This window comes from Aethalodelphis obliquidens, unplaced genomic scaffold, assembly GCF_003676395.1.
Source record: "Aethalodelphis obliquidens isolate GAN/ISIS:26980383/991018 unplaced genomic scaffold, ASM367639v1 scaffold2, whole genome shotgun sequence".
NCBI lineage: Eukaryota > Metazoa > Chordata > Mammalia > Artiodactyla > Delphinidae > Aethalodelphis > Aethalodelphis obliquidens.
The window spans coordinates 28,372,557-28,389,749 of NW_020837946.1; the positions used below are offsets into that span (position 1 = coordinate 28,372,557).

The 17,193-nt window shown below is 34.4% G+C and overlaps 2 protein-coding genes across 13 annotated transcripts in view; one reads left to right on the forward strand and one right to left on the reverse strand.

Moving 5' to 3' along the window:
- The window catches only part of METTL21A (methyltransferase 21A, HSPA lysine), a 54,345-nt gene that overhangs the window by 22,564 nt on the left and 14,588 nt on the right, over positions 1 to 17,193 (forward strand). The gene's annotated exons all lie outside the window — the stretch shown is intronic.
- Positions 1 to 17,193, reverse strand: part of CREB1 (cAMP responsive element binding protein 1) — a 57,065-nt gene that overhangs the window by 4,355 nt on the left and 35,517 nt on the right. For 5 of the 11 annotated variants that reach the window (XM_027122891.1, XM_027122929.1, XM_027122922.1 and 2 more), the window contains 4 exons: positions 15,831 to 15,973; positions 11,669 to 11,851; positions 9,620 to 9,770; positions 831 to 1,875 (listed from right to left, as the gene is read on the reverse strand). In XM_027122891.1, coding sequence (XP_026978692.1) covers positions 1,731 to 1,875; positions 9,620 to 9,770; positions 11,669 to 11,851; positions 15,831 to 15,973 — 622 coding nt within the window. In that variant the 3' untranslated portion in view covers positions 831 to 1,730. Of the gene's footprint in view, positions 1 to 278; positions 1,876 to 6,989; positions 8,781 to 9,619; positions 9,771 to 10,601; positions 10,665 to 11,421; positions 11,527 to 11,668; positions 11,852 to 15,830; positions 15,974 to 17,193 lie in introns of those variants that run through there. The other 6 variants (XR_003436291.1, XM_027122902.1, XM_027122976.1 and 3 more) reach the window with 6 other exon arrangements.

A 17,193-nucleotide genomic window follows, 5' to 3' on the forward strand; every position in this document is an offset into this window, starting at 1 on the left:
AGACAACGGTTTGTTACAAATAAAAATATACCATTTACAAATATTAATTAAAAATCTTACTTTTCAAAATGGACTCAATAATTAACACCCATATCTGCATATTTTGTTAACACATTAACAAACTTAACTTTTAAAAACAACCCATGACTAAATATAAAACATTAAATTCTAGACTCTCTTTTAAAAAAGGAATACCTTCTCAAATGAGAAATTATAATCTAACATTATGTCAATCTCCAATTTTTCAAATCCACCTCAGTCTTATTTTTTTTTAAAGGGTAACTTTTAAATTTATCAAGCTTAGTGAATAAAATGAGTATTGGTAATTAAAAGTAGTACTGGAAACAATGTGTGATACATACAAATACAGACTGTTTATAGGTAAGGAATTAAAACAGGTAGCTCCTTTACAGAATAACAAAGGGTATATATAGCATATTGGAAAGCTAAAGCATAGCTATCCTTTTTATCAATAGAAGAAAACAACAAAGATATGTTTTGCAAGAATGACAATCCAAATATTGTAGTACAGCAGTCATTCAAATATGTCTGAAGAAAATTATTTTCCTTGTGCATATCTAATACTGTACTTTAGAAGAACTATATCCTTATAACTTCTTTCATTAAAAAATTCACTACTCTGTTAAAGTATGTTAATACGGAAAAGATTTAAAATCAGTATTTTTCTACAACACATAACATTTTATAAACAAATACAGCACTTTGCTTTAACATCTTGAAGGCTTTCCTGTTGGTGGTATAATATAAGTGCAAAGGGGAACAGTTTAATTAGAAAAACCTTTTAAAGTAAATGAGTGACAATATAAATATTTTTGAAGGCGATGACAAAAACATTTATTTAAAAACCTTGTTATATAACTCAAGGGATTGGTTTACTAATGAGCATCTTTTTACTAAGAATTTAGTACTAAACTAAAACAAGCTTTGTACTTTTACTTACTTTGATTTAATTTAAAATCAAATACCATGCTTTTTCATTCAGTTGGTTACTTCTTTTAATGTATTCAAAATGTTGAACACATACAGAATTGAATTAAGAAGCAACAAACTGCCCTATGGAAGAGCTGTAGTTAATACAGAATATTTTTAAGAACCAAGGACAAGTTTTCAGTATTGAAGAGAATGTACATAGAAAGCACTCCAAATTCATTCTTAATTTCTTCAACACCATCCTAAAATTCTTTTTTTAGAGGGTATGTCTCTTAACAATCTTACATAATTCACAATGAAAATGTGAAAACACGTCAATTTGGCAATCAACACGTCTTCATTGCACCTACTTACTTTATGCATGCGGCCCACACATTACTTCAGCTCAAGAGGCTGGGGTAATTCTGTCCCTAAGGCAATCAAGGAGCTCAGCACAAACCTTGAAATCATTTAAAAAAAGATTTTCTTTTCCTCATTTCCCCCATCAATTTACAAGTAAACAAATTATTACTTCTTGAAGAGGGCGGGGGATAAAAAGCAGAAGTCTCTTCATGATTCGTGGTGCTGAAAATTTCTTGAGGGGAGAAGTGGAGGCAGGTGTTGGAGCATTCACAGTTTAATGCAAAAGCACAAATGAATGAAAATTCTGTAGTTGCTTTCAGGCAGTTTTGCGCATAGAAAAAAAGAAATGTTTAGAAAATAAATGTTTATTTCGTCTTTCTGGTTGTGGCCAAGCCAGTCCTTTTTCCACCATAATAGGTGAAAATTTAAATCCCAAATTAATCTGATTTGTGGCAGTAAAGGTCCTTAAGTGCTTTTAGCTCCTCAATCAGTGTCTTGTTTTGGTTTTCAAGCACTGCCACTCTGTTTTCTAGACATTTCACATATTCTTTCTTCTTTCTACGACACTCTCGTGCTGCTTCCCTACAAGCAAAAAAGGACAGGAAAACTTATGCAACATTTCTGTATCATTTATTTTGCATTGATAGACTACATTAAAAATAAAAGATTTAGCTCAAAGCAACAAATGCTTTAATATATTATAGATTAGGCATTTGAGAAAAATAAACAGAATGACTTGGAAATTGTCTAATGTAAAATTTTAACATACGATAGAAAGTTGATTAAAAAAAAAATTCAAAGCACCAGTTTTAATTGATGGGGCATAAGGGTGGCAAGCATTTTCATACTAAATTAAGAATTACTATATTTTGGAGTAGAATACAAAATTGAAATGAGCTTTAAATAAAAAATAAAAAGAACTCTTTAGCTTGGAGAGTGCCTCTTAAAGTTTCTCAAAAATTTCGATCTAAATATTTTTAGATAGAATGAAAAGATTCTCCTAGTGGATTGTATGGGCGAAAGGACAGATACACAGAACAATGAAGCATGCTAGACACCCCAGAAACAAACCTATACAAATACAGTCAATTAGATTTTGACAAAAGTACCAGGGCAATTCCACAGAGAAAGGATAGTCTTTTTAACAAATGGTGCTGGAACAAACAGGTGTTCATACAGAAAAGTGAACCTTTTACACATTTCACACCTTATAAAAAAGTTAATTCAAAAGGGATCACAGACCTAAATGTAAAACATAAAACTATAACATTTGATACAGAGCAACTGGAACTTTCATACATTGCTGGTAGAAATGCAAAATGGTACAGCCACTCCGGAAAACAGTTTGGCAGTTTCTTATAAAGTTAAATATACACTTACCATTCCATCCATCCAGGCCACTCCTAGATATTTACTCAAGTGAATTGAAAGTTCATATAAAAACCTTTATGTAAGTATTTATAGTAAATTTATTCATAATCCTCCAAAACTGGAAACTAAGATGAACTTCAAGGTGAATGGATAAATAAACCACATCCATACAATACCAGGGATAAAACTAATTCCTGATTCATGCAACACTATCAATGAATCTTAAATGCACTGTGCTAAGTGAAAGAAGCCAGATCCAAAAGGTTACATACTGTTTTTATATGAGATTCTGGAAAATACAAAACAAGAAGATGGAAAACAGTTCAGTGGTTTCCAGGGGCTGGGGGAGGGGGTAGAGGCTGACTACCAAGAGGTATCACAAGGGATTCTTTTTAGAGTGGTGTAAATGTCTGTATGGCACTGTGGTGGTAGACACATAACATTTTATGTCTGTTAAACCCCACAGAAATATACAGCACAAAAAGTAAAGTAATGAAAATTTAAAATAAAAAACAGGATATCGGGGAATCCCAGAATTGAATGTAGATGTTGAGAAATCTAACTTTACTATAAATGTTTATGTATATGACATAAGAGGGTGGAGAAAAAAGAAGCAGAGCTAAGTAACTTTGAAAACAGTGCTTTCACTGGTACTTTAAGGCTAAAAACTGAAAGAACTGTACATAAATGCTATATTATAAAGTTGTTTCTCATAGGGGTACAAGTTGGCAATTATGGAACTATTTTATATACTAGAGTTTAACAAATACATAAATAAACCATCTTTAGTGGGAAGCCAAGTTTCTGTCAGAGAACGAAGTTCAAATAAGCAAAGGGGGGAAGGGAAGGCTAAAATAAGCCCTGTGGCTACAGAATAGAGTCAGAGGGATCAGTACAAACATATTTATTATAGTAATGTACACGTACAGAAATACAGTTGTGTGCATACATGGGCCAGTGTACACGTACACACACACACACACACACACACGTGTATATTTCCTAGCTCTGTCCTTTGAGAGGGCCTGTGAAACCTCAGTAGCAAAGAGCACAACTACTGCCTAACTGATTTCTAAATACCATTTTCCAATGAAAGAAACTAGGACTCACTGAATAAATGGCTGATTTCAAGGCTAAAGCAGGGAAAACACAAGATGAGAAGTTGAACCCAGATGATCTTGTAGGGCCAGAAAGTAAAGACGTGCTTGAAGAAAAATAAGATGCCATCTAAAGGACACAGGAACCAACTTTTAAGAGCTCCCGATGGCCAAAACTGGAATAATCTTAACATAATAATATTGAATTATAGCCCAAAGAATATAAGGTAAGTATCTATAAGACCGTACTGATATAAATAAATATGTGGGGGAAGGGACAAATTTTCCTTATAGAAGAATTCCAGTTAGTAAATGTAGAAGGGATGGGGAAATAGAAAATCCTCATTAGAATATCACAGTAATAATTACTGCAGGAAAGATTCCCCTGTGAATACTAAAATTAGTGGGGAAAACTTTAAAGAGAGAAATAAAATATTTGCATAGTCTCCAAGCAACTCTGCGAAAGTAACACCAATTACCATGTTGGTTTTCACCTATGACCACAAGTTCTTTGATACTCTCCTTTCCAGGAGGTGGAGTTTAATTCTCCTCCCTTTCTAAATCTGTGACTTTCTTCTAAGGAATAGTGTGTAAAAAGAGAAAAATGATAACTGCAGCGGGAACACTTGGACAGCACTTTAACCAAGTGATCAAAGTTAACATTGCCAGTAATGAGTCATGCTGGTATGTGCTCCCTGATATGAAGTGACAAGAAGGGCAGACTACATCTCTGTGGTATTCTTCCCCCAAATCCATTACCTTCATCTAATCATAATAAAAACATCACACAGGCCCAAAGTGAGGGATATTCTGAAAGAAACTTAACTACTACTCTTCAAAAGTGGCAAGCCCATGAAAGACAAGGAAAGAACTGTCACAGATTGGAGGAGATGAGGAGCCACGATGACTAAATGCAATGTGGTACCCTGGACTGGATTCTGGAAGAGAAAAGGAATAGAAGTGGAATAACTGAGGAAATTCAAATAAAATGGACAGTGCAGTTAATATTACTATACCACTATAAAAAATACTATGTTAATTACTATACATAGTATATGACAGAATGTTAATTTCTTAAGTTTTGACAAACACAGCCTGGTTATGTAATATGCTAAACTTATAGAAAGGTGGATAGAGAGTATCTGGAACGCTGTTCTATTTTTATAACTGTTCCCATAAGCTAAAATTATTTCAAAATAAAAAAATAAAAACTGTATACTAAAAACGTATTATTTATCTTTGCACATATATATTAGGGGAAAAAAATTATACTCCAGAATGTTAACATTTTGGGTGGCACAATTAGTGTTGAGTAAATATTTTAGCTTATGTTTTCTAATGTGCTTATAATGAGCATGTTTTACTTCTGTAATAAAAATAAATAAAAATGGGATAATACATATTCTTTGGTAACCTGCTCTTTTCCACTATGAACATCTTCCCATCTCAATAAAAACACATCTGCATTATTAACAGTTGGTTTTATACAGTTGAAAGGATGTACCTTAATTTATATAGCATACACTTTAACTGGTTTGAATTTTCAGGTTTTTTTACCCCATTTCTAATTCATTTTCTTTGAATCTACTTATTTATATCCTTATCAGTCTCCTGACTTTGTTAAAATGTTTCTAGTTTATTGTTTGCTTTGCTACTTACCTTTTCCATGGCTAATCAGAGGCTTTCATATTTTTAGATGGTCAAGCCTACTTAACCTTTTCCTTCATTACTTCTGCTCTTAGGAAACCTATTAAATTCTTCCTGCACTCTAAAATTGTAAGACAGAGGTGCTGGGTTGTATTGCTTCCATAATTTTTTACTCCTCCCTCCCTGTGGGAAGAGCACACCATTCCCATTTCACTGATGTTGGGCTTGTCCTAGCCTGTGCTTTGGCCTATGGTACCCGAGTGGACAAGATGTTTACCACAATCAAGCAGGTGCTTCAAAAAGTATTTCCCCTTTCCCTTTGCTACAATAATGACAGGACTCAAAGAGGTGCTCCTCCTTTGGCTGGGAGCATGTGGAGGAGAGCCATACCATGACCTGCAGCTGCCGAAATGTAACATAAGTGAGGAAGAAATTTTTGTTGTTGTTGGTTTTTTTAAAATAAATAAATAAATTTATTTATGGCTGCTCTGTTGCTGCACGCGGGCTTTCTCTAGTTGCGGCGAGCGGGGGCTACTCTTTGTTGAGGTGCGCGGGCTTCTCTCATTGCGGTGGCTTCTCTTGTTGCACGGCACGGGCTCCAGTAGCTGTGGCACATGGGCTTAGTTGCTCTGCAGCACGTGGGATCTTCCTGGACCAGGGATCAAACCCGTGTCCCTTGCATTGGCAGGTGGATTCTTTTTTTTTTAAAGAAGATGTTGGGGGTAGGAGTTAATTAATTTTTGCTGCGTTGCGTCTTGGTTTCTCTGTGAGGACTTTCTCCAGCTGTGCAAGCCACTCTTCATCGCGGTGCGCGGGCCTCTCACTATTGCGGCCTCTCGTTGCAGAGCACAGGCTCCAGACGCGCAGGCTCAGTAGCTGTGGCTCACGGGCCCAGTTGCTCCGTGGCATGTGGGATCCTCCAGACCAGGGCTCGAACCCGTGTCCCCTGCATTAGCAGGCAGACTCTCAACCACCGCGCCACAAGGGAAGCCCAGCAGGTGGATTCTTAACCACTGCACCACCAGGGAAGTCCCTGTTGTTCTAAGACACAGGTTTTTTGCGGTATGCGGGCCTCTCACTGTTGTGGCCTCTCCCGGTGCGGAGCACAAGCTCCGGACGCGCAGGCTCAGCGGCCATGGCTCACGGGCCCAGCTGCTCCGCGGCATGTGGGATCTTCCCGGACTGGGGCACGAACCCGTGTCCCCTGCATCGGCAGGCGGACTCTCAACCACTGCGCCACCAGGGAAGCCCTATCTTCATTTTTGAGTAAATGGCAATTTGAATGTTATAGAATTTGGGGAATCACAACTTTTTCTTATCAAGTTTAGAAGACAGGCTGTGTTTGAGGCACATAGGGACATTTATCCTAGTGAATATGTTCAGGAGGAGAGTGCTTCTCTAACTTTTCCACCTAAGTAACCATAATGGCAGAGGAAACTAAATATGGGAGCACAGTCCAAAGCAACTGCTGCTGGTGTGAATTATATCTTTAAGTTTACCTTAAAAATGTTTTTTCTCTCAAATTTTTGAGCCAAATAAATATTCAAGGAAAGCATTCCATGTTTGCCTCTTGGTGCTACGTACCTCCAGCACACTGCCATGTGTTCTTGTCTGAGAGGCAGAGCAGGAGATGATGGTTGAATCTGACAGGTAGCAGGTGCACAGGCTTTGGTGCCAGAGCAAGGCTCATATCTCAGTTCTACCCATTTTTTAAAAGGTGTGACCTTTGGCAAAATATTTACCTTCTTTCTGAACCGTATCTCCTCTGTAAAGTGGACATAAGCTTCTCTCTCATTGTGGGCAGAACTAATAAAATATGTAAAGAAATGAGGTATCGTGTCCAGCACATACCAGGACCTAAATAAATAATATCTCAAGGGAAAGGTCAAAGTCAGAGTATATATTAGGTGGTATCAACATATAGACGATGCCTGAAATACATAGGTATGGATGAAAGTTTCAAGGGAAAATTTGAAAAGTAGTCAGAAAACCAGGTGAGTAAGCCGAAGAAGAGTTTAGAGAAATGAGCAGTCAAAAGTGTCAAATACTCCCAGTAAAGGTAAAATAAAATGAAAAGAGAATACTAGATTTGCCAAATGGGAAGGTATCTGTCCCTTTTTATAGACACTGGAGTGGTATGGTGGGCACAGAAGCCAGATTCTAGTGAATGGAAGTTGAAAAAGTAGAAGCAGCAGATATCTGGGAAGAAAGGGAAAAGGAACTATACCAGAGTCAATGGGAAGTTTCCTTATAGTGAAATTAAATCCAAGCCAAAGTATTTTATTAAAGAGTTCACAGTAAGTCAGGTGGCTTCCCTGAATATCTCGAGCAAGCAGAGGTTGTTAGGAATTGTAGCTATGTGTTCCCTGTCCCCAGCTTGGCGTGCATGTGGCTGGTGTGTGTGTGTGTGTGGGGGGAGGGTGCGGGGCGGGGGGGGGGGGAATCATAAATCGCACGAAGAGGAAAAGGAGAATTTGGTATGCCTGTCAAATTAATGTGCTTTCATAAATGGGCAGCCCTCTATACACCAGAGCAGACAAGAAGCTGCAGTGCTGCCTCCTCACCCACTACAATTAAGCTGCTTCTTAAGTGATTTCTGTGTAAGGGGAAAGGTTTCTGTTCCATAGAGCCAAACTACACAGACATAATCTGAAGTCCTTTGTTGCTTTCATAATCAAGAGATGTATTTTTTACCTGACTGCTCTGTTGTGTCTGCTGAGAACTGGTTTCTTCAGTAAATGTTCTCGTCTTAAACTTTATAACCTAGCCTTTACTTGAGACTTCTAATCAGACTTGCTTCTAATTTTCAAAAGGGTTACTTACACATTTCCTTACAAACATTAAAAAAGTTTAAAACACAGTTTAATTTATATTTTAAAATACATTTAAATATGAACACAGCTTTTATGCTTCTGTTTATTATTGTAGCTTACTTAAAATCACAGATTGATGGAGCACAAATGAAATAAGTTACTCAGCTTGTTTCTAACTCTTTTCCTAATAATCTGGAAAAAACTGTGCCATTTCTGCCTAGGTGTAATTCACCAACATTCTATAACAGCTAGGAATATTTTAGGAATGAAAGAGGTTGATCTAAGCTGAAACATGAAATTGCACAAAACAGACACTTCAACAGAGCACTGCAGTTACAAAGTGCTTTCAAAGGAATTATCTTACTTGACCCACATATTTGACCCCCAGAGCAACCCTCTGGGTGCGTAGTGGGATCCTGTTTTACAAAGGAGAAAACTGAAGTTTAGAAGGTTATGTTCTTCTAAAGTCACAGCAAAAGGGGTAGATCTAGGACTTGAATCCACATCCTCTAAGTTCAACCTCTATGTTTCTTTCACTTTATCACAGCAGTTGAAGAATCTTGAGGTGAAAAGCAGTGGAATATTTTCACTGTTTCAAACTTTTAATATCTTTATTTTCATTTTCTTTGTTTTGTCTTAGGTCATTTCTATATCTTAAGCTAAATATTTAAATCCTAAACTAAATAAATAAAAATACTAAGGTAAATATAAGTAAAAAAATTTTTATTACGTTTTTTTGATGACAAAGCCATTTACAGCTATGAATTTACTTTATGGGAATAACTTTCCCACATTTAATAAATTTTTGATATGTAGCATTTTCATTGCTGAAGACTAGTTCTATTTTAAGATTTTTGTCAATAATAAGATATTCTCGGCATTAATCTATTTTTGAAGAATCTTTCTTTAGGTGTTAAATTGTTATTATTTTGAGTAAAGATAATATGCATTAAAACTTAGACTGGCCATCATACATTTACCTATTACAAATACATTTAATATAAATAAACCTTAACACTTATTTTTAATATATATATATACATAAAACTCTTAATCTTAACAATACTACTCATGAAAAGAAACAATTTTAAATAACCTAGATAGTTGGTTGAAGCAATAGTGAAAACATAGCCAAGTTGTGCGTTAAATTTCCCATGGGGAAATTGCATGAAAGAAAACTACTCTATCATCAAAGATGGACCCATAATCCCATTAGCCATCTCATAAGTGCAGCTTATGAGAAGCTAAATAAAGAAGTTTTAGCAAGATCCATCAATTTTACCAGAAAAATATCTCAATGCAAAGATCCTATTGTCAGCAGATGTTAAAGACACACATCTGGCAGAATCTGAAAATATGCCTGACCTACAACAATATAAGTAAATGCAATGTATGTACCTGTTCTTCATGAGGCGAACCTCTCTCTTTCGTGCTGCTTCTTCAGCAGGTTGTGTAGGAAGTGCTGGGGAGGACGCCATAACAACTCCAGGGGCAATGGTGCTAGTGGGTGCTGTGCGTATCTGGTATGTTTGTACATCTCCAGAGGCAGCTGAAAAGAAAAACAGTGAGCATGGTGTAAGACACTGAACCACTGTGACTTGGTAAAACTACGTGTCAATCATCAATCTAAACATATATTTTGGATTAAAAGGAAAAAAAGGAACAGATGATTCTGACTAAAATGTTGAAAGAATCAGCACTCTTTGGGACATTACTCAGAAATTAATTCCCAATTTAATGTATTTACTAGTATAGTCACTTGGATGAAAGAGGTCTTAACTTATGTCTGCTGGGTCTTATATTTATCTTTCATTGGAATGTAGTTCTATTCTGTTGTTAACATGCTTACCAACCTTAAGTCTAAAAGGTAAGTGGGGCACAGCCTGGATGATCTTCCTAGATAGAGTATAGTCCTCAATGTCTTCCTTTGATATTGGTAAATTCATATTAAAAAATTTCAAGTAGACTCTTGCCACGACATAAAAACGACCATGATTTTTCATAAAATAGCAAAATGGAAGAGAAAATAAAGCATAATGGTCAACTATTATAAATTCCTAATTGTAACAAAACAAAGTATGAAAAAGTGTACCATTTGATGCCAATTATATTACTTGTAAGCATTGTTTTAATGTAAATGATAACGGCTGAACAAATTGAAGTTTTACTTTTCTAAATGATCCATCATTTGTGAAAAGAAAAAGTCTCTATTTGTCAAATCGCTTCTAAAAACAGCTTAATAATATGCCCTCCTAGGAATAAGAAACCTAACATTATCTGAGAGAATTTGAAGCTCTTTATAAAATCATCCATATTTGTTATTAATATCAATTAAAATGTGTAGTTTGAGTGGAAAAGATTTATATACTAAACATGTTACCATCTTCAAACTGACGTTCAGAATTCAAATTCACTGACATCCTGCTTTACAATTTTTGAGTACCTGCATGTAAAGTGAAAAGTTGTTTTACTCCCATTAATAAGCAAAATATTATCTTCTTCAAATATTATTTGTTTAGTAACAGAAAATATTCTGTAAATACATTAGGGCCCTTTAAATAAATTATGACTCTCTAGTTGGTGTTTTAGAATTATTCAAAATTAATCATCCATGGTGAAGGGGCACATCTGTCATTACCTAACAGAGGCAAAACATATTTTTAATAAAAATATTTTAGAAACAGATTTATTATTATTTCCTTAATATGCAAATTTTAAATGTGGCATAAATCATATTCTTAAAATATTCAAGTGAATTCAAAGAAAAATGGTCAACTCCCATCCACAAAGATTTCTGAAACAAATAGGAAGAAAACAAAAAAATTAAAACAAAACAAAACAGAAAAAAGCTATTTCTACAATTCACCATGGATTTAACTACTTTTGCTCATAGACCAGGAGACTTACACACTGGTATAAGATTTTTCAGAATATAATGCTATCCTTTGAAATAAAAAATGATGATCTTAGAAATGAAGATGTAAATTTCTTTTGACTTAAAAGCAGAGGAACAGAATTTTGAACCTCCAAAGATTCTTATCAGTGATTTAGTACAACTTTTCATTTGACACATGAAAAAAAATGAGGCCCAGGGAGGCTGGGTCTTACTCACAAAGGTCACAAAGTGAATCTCTATATATTTAGATTTAGAATTTATCTTTTTTTAACTCCTAATTTTATTGTCTTTCCCTCTAACCTACCTCATTTCTCCTATATCCAATAAAGATAGATGTTATATTTTTAAAACTGAAAATAGTTGTTTTTATGCCATGACATTTTGGTCCAATTGGAATAATGGAAGAAGAGTTCATGGAAAACAGTATCTATAATGAAGAAAAATAAACTATTTTAATAGTGCTTTGCAGTATCATACTTACTTTTTCTGAGTCTATAAAATTTTAACTTTTCAAAGAATTTACCACACCTGTGAATTCTGAATTCTCTTACCTTGAACAACAACTTGGTTGCTGGGCACTAAGATCTGCTGTCCATCAGTGGTCTGTGCATACTGTAGGATGGTAGTACCCGGCTGAGTGGCAGCTGCATTGGTCATGGTTAATGTCTGCAGGCCCTGTACCCCATCGGTACCATTGTTAGCCAGCTGTATTGCTCCTCCCTGGGTAATGGCAACTAAAACCCAATGGATTTTATTATTACAAGTTTAATTAATACCATGTAAGTCTTATACACACACTAAATTCAAAGCAGAATAATTTGCAAGGCATAATCTAGGAGAAATTATTACAGCAAATAACATCACCAAGAAGGATTTTGTATACTCAAGTAACTTTCTGCTCAGGAAACCTATATCCAATTTCAAGAATACAAACGTACTCTATGAACATTATAATTTACAGTAATGTCAGTTAATAAAAAATGAGAAAATGTTAAATTCCACTTGAAGTTACTTGGTTCACAAGAAGTACCACTCTGTGACCCACACTTCCTTTATTCTGGCATTAACTACATATTATTTTCCTTCTCTACCTTCATGTACTTATTAGCACAGATATGGACATGTAATAGGCACCCAATAAATGATTATTTAATTCATAATTAATAAAGCAGTTCAGTAGTGCATTCTGTTCTCTAACTCGGTTAGCAATGCATGAAGTGTAACAAAAGTCCACTCAGTGGAACAACGGAAATGTCCTATGGAACTTAATTATCACAGACCTCTCGTGGAGTTTAAAATTAGAGCCCAAGATCATCATTTAGAAAAAAATATTTTACTGCTATTTCTAAGTTCAAGCATTCTCATGTAGGATCCGTTGATTATTCACAAATTAATCATACTTGTCATTTATCTTTTACAAAGGAATCAACTTTGGCTCATACTAGTAGACATTTCACTTTATAAAAAACCTCAATTAACCTTTATGCTACAGTACATGTAAAAAGTTAATAAGATACTTTCCCTGTTAAAAGTTTTCCAAAAAGAGAAGGACTAAAAATCACAATATTACATATAAAATTGCATAATGGATTTTAACTAAGTCAACATGTCTGATTTGAGCATGTTACTTTTTGTCTGTTAGAAGGAAATTAGTTTGGGATCAACTGTCAGCTAGCTCTGGGTAACTAATATCCTGAGTCATCTATGTATGAAAAACTGGATTATTTACTGTTCAATCAAGAAATAATAACAGTTAATGGCTGTGATTTGGTTTAGTAAATAATACTTGTGGAAATTAAGATACTGGCATATACAATCTACCCACATTAGCTAATCCCATAAATTTTACTTATCTTAGACAAGGAGAAAAAAAGGAATATGTAAAAACTATTCTGAGATTAATACTTCAGGATAACTTGAAAGAATCAGGTTAACAGAATCAAACCACAATTTCTCAAATAGAGTTAATAAGCAAATTCCACTGTATTCAATGCACACAACTTTCTTCTTGACTACATACCAATGAACTCAAGGTGGGAGGAAAGAAGGAAACTAGAAATCAGGAGATCTGGGCTCTAGTCCAAGTTCCATCACTAAACTGTTATTTGAATCTGTTATCTCTTCTGTAAAAATAAAAATATCTGGTTCTAGCCACTAAGTACAATTGTTATAAAAATCAAATGAGATCATGTATATATGAAAGTACTCTGAATAACTCAAGTCTGAGCCTATCAAACATTGTTTTTCTCTTAATAGTTATATACTTCATATTCCAAAAGGACTTAAGATAGCTTTCAATAAAACTAAATTCATTAAAACAAGAAAAAAAGATAGAAATCAAGCAACTGATATATCTTTAGGTGTGTATAATGATTCTACCACAAAATCTAGAAGAAGGAAAAGAGTATAATTAAACAAACCCAGCTGAGATTCTGAGGAGCCACAATGAAAACAGTTTCAGTTAGTGAAATAAAATATGTTTTTCTAACTAAGAATAAAATCTCTCAAACGAGACTTTATTATCAGGAACTGTGAACCAAGTAATGGACAAAACTAATAATAGTATTAGTTAAAAAAAAAAAAACAATTTATTGAAGGAGTACAAATTGGTGTAGCCACTGGGAAGGGTAATTGGGCAGGCTGGCTTGGCTTCAACAATTCCACTCTTTAGATGCTATCCCCACTGACAGGATAGGATACTATATATATAAAAGAATGTTCAGGTAGCATTGTTTGAAACAGTAGATATGTCCTAAATATTCATCAGTGTGTGATTTTTAAATAAATGTTATATTTTACAGTGAAACACAACGTAGCTATTAAAAGAAACTACATACATAACTATATATGCATATATTTGTCTATGGTATATAAATAATGTAGGTCTCACTTGTATAAAAATGACACATGACACATGTATGTATAAACAGAATGAAAAAGAATGGAAGGATATATACCAAACTCTAATGGGGAGGGATGGAAAGGGTTTTTACTTTTTATTAACACTAAAAACCTCTACCATTTGACTTTTTACAACCATATATTTCTTTTGTAAGTTAAGAAACAAATAAATATTGTATATGTAAGTGGTCGTTATATTGATTCTTAACGACAATCAAGAACATAATGTTAAATCAGTTCCATCAAGGTCCTATGTGCACATACAGAGAATAAGGGATAAAGATAATGTATAAAGCTTTTAAAATCTCAAAGTATTAACCTTTAAAACTAGCAACTGTCAGTTGCCAAATTAAACATCTATTTTTCTCAGCTTCACCTCCCTCAACTTCACTTCCCTATTTGAGATTTTGATATGCCTCTTTCCTAAAGAGCATGCTTTCTATTTCTAGTTCAAGTGAGAATTGCTGTGGTGAGTGAATCTGTTACTAACAGGAGTATGCTGTATCCCTCAAGCGTGGTGAAGTTGAAGAAAAAAAAAGTTCACATATCAAGGTCTTAGAACACACACCTTGAATAACTCAAATTATTTGGATATAAGGCTAAAAAATACACACATACACATATATAGATAGTATCTATTTCTGCCAACAAAGAACTTAAGAAGGAAAAGAATGAGTGAACTCTAATGAGCTTACAGAATGGACAAGAAGCTTAGTCAGAAATGCCTGCCTTCTACTTACTATTAAAAGTTTCAGCTTTGGTTGAGCTAAAAAGTCTGCTACTTGTTTTTAATTCAGTTGGAATGCAATTAGTTATACAAACCAAGGCTGAGCTGTAAATGGAAAACTATGAACTTGGGAGTCAAACTTTTACACATATTTCTGACACAGACTACCCCAGGGCATTAGAAAACCAATGCAGCAAGAGTTTCAATGTGTACATTTAATTTGTAATTAAGGAAGACAGGGAGGAAAACTATATAATGGGTAGCACTGGATTTAATGAACAAATCAAAATGAAGACATCAATGTGTGAGGCACTTTGGGAGGCAGAAAGATATTGGGAAAAGAGGAAAAAGGTACCATTCACACAAATGCCTTTGATCAAACAAAAGCAGAACTCAAAAGTTCTTTATAACAGATTTAGGTGAAAGATAAGAAGAGAGACCTAAGTGTCAGAGACATCAGAGAAATGGAAACTTTGATAATTCTGCAAAAGAAATCTTTGCTTTCTGTGCGACAAAAAGCAAAGTGCCCTCTTAATTTCAGCAGTCCTTATGCTCACATTATTACAATTCACTACACTACCTTTTATCTTAAAAGGAATAATAATTAAATGTGCTGGTAGACTGCAAACAAGCCTCTCCACCCCACCGTGAAACGTCAATATGATTTAAAAATGCTACTTTTAGAAAGAAAGATGAATTATTAAAATAGATGAATAATGAGACCATTTTTGGCCTTAAACATAATCAAAGAATGATTATCTGAAAAACTCATGTTTTCTATTAACATCATATGCTATATGAGGACTGAAATACAGAGTTTCAAGCAGTGGTTTGAAAAACTTGTAAGACTCTCCATGCATCTACACAAAACAAAGGGCCATTTAAAGGTCTTACATACCTAAGCAATCCTAACTAAACCCTGAAGGAAAGAAAATACTTCTGTTACAAAACTTTGCATATAAGTAAAGGAAATAAAATGACAACCAAGATTTAGAAAAGAGCTGGTGCTTATAAGATTACTTTAAAGAAAATGCAGTCATTAGTTTTTCATCGCACTTTCCAAAACAGAAATATCTATTACTCACTATACTGTCCACTGCTAGTTTGGTAAATCGGAGTTGGCACCGTTACAGTGGTGATGGCAGGTGCTGAAGTCTCCTCTTCAGACTTCTCTTCTTCAATCCTTGGCACTCCTGGTGCATCAGAAGATAAGTCATTCAAAATTTTCCTAGAAAAATAGAGAACTATATCAATTAAAACAAAAGTAACATTTACTGGCTAAATACAAAGAGGAGGAAAAGATCAGAAAACTGGCAGAAAGCTGATAGTGCTTAAGAGAGAATTTTTAAATTTTACAGTTAAAAAATTTACAATAATAAACAATAAAATTTGCAACAATAAAACTAAAAATGGATCAGGGATGCACATGTCAAAACCATATGAGGACTAGAAAAAACAGATGCATTTCTCTTTAAAATGAACATAAAGAAAGACTATGATTCAAAATCCAGGTACGATTAAAGAAGAGATTAATAAAACTGACTACAGGAAAAAAACGCTTTTTTATGGCAAAGAACACCAAAAATAAAGTCAAAGATGATCAAACATACTAGGAGAAAATGTTCACATATATTACAGATAAAGGTCCAATATCCCTAACATACAAATAACTCCTGAATACTGAAGGGAAAAAAAGACCAATAACCTGATTTTTAACTTCTCAACTCTCAGATTGGTAAAAATAAAAAAAAGTATAACAATACAGTCTGTTAGCAAAGCTGTGAGAAAATACATGCTCTTGTATATTGCTGTTAGAAGTATAAAACTGGCACAACCCTTATGGAGGGAATTTGGGAAACCAAATGTGTTTACATAGTAATCTTACTTCCAGGAATTTACCCTTAAAATATACTTCCAACAGTACAAAATAAATATGCATAGGATTAATCATGGCAGCATCGACTGCAACTGCAAAAGACTAGAAACAATCTCCATGCTCACATATACGAGAATGGTTGAATAAACTATGGCTCATCCAAATAATGGATATAGCATGGTACCTTTTGTATACAAATGAAGGTGAAATAAGAAAATAAGAAAATATTTGTGTATCTGTTCATCTGCTCAAGAAAAAAAAGTCAGAAAGGATAAACTAGATGGAGTTCAATTTGATTAGTTATCTACTGGGGGTGGGTGGGAAAGAAGTAAAAAAGGATGGGTGGAGGGACACTTCTGAGTGTGTGTGTGTGTATATGTACAATTCTGACTTTTGGAACCATGTTAATCTTTTACATATTCAAAGAAATAAATTAATTATCAACAAGGATGGCAGAAGAATTCTAAAATGGAAAACAAACAAAAACAAATGAATCTTACCACATTTCAAATGAATAACATAATCACAGAAGAGGGGAAAAAAATACTAACCCAAGTAAATTTTTGAAATCT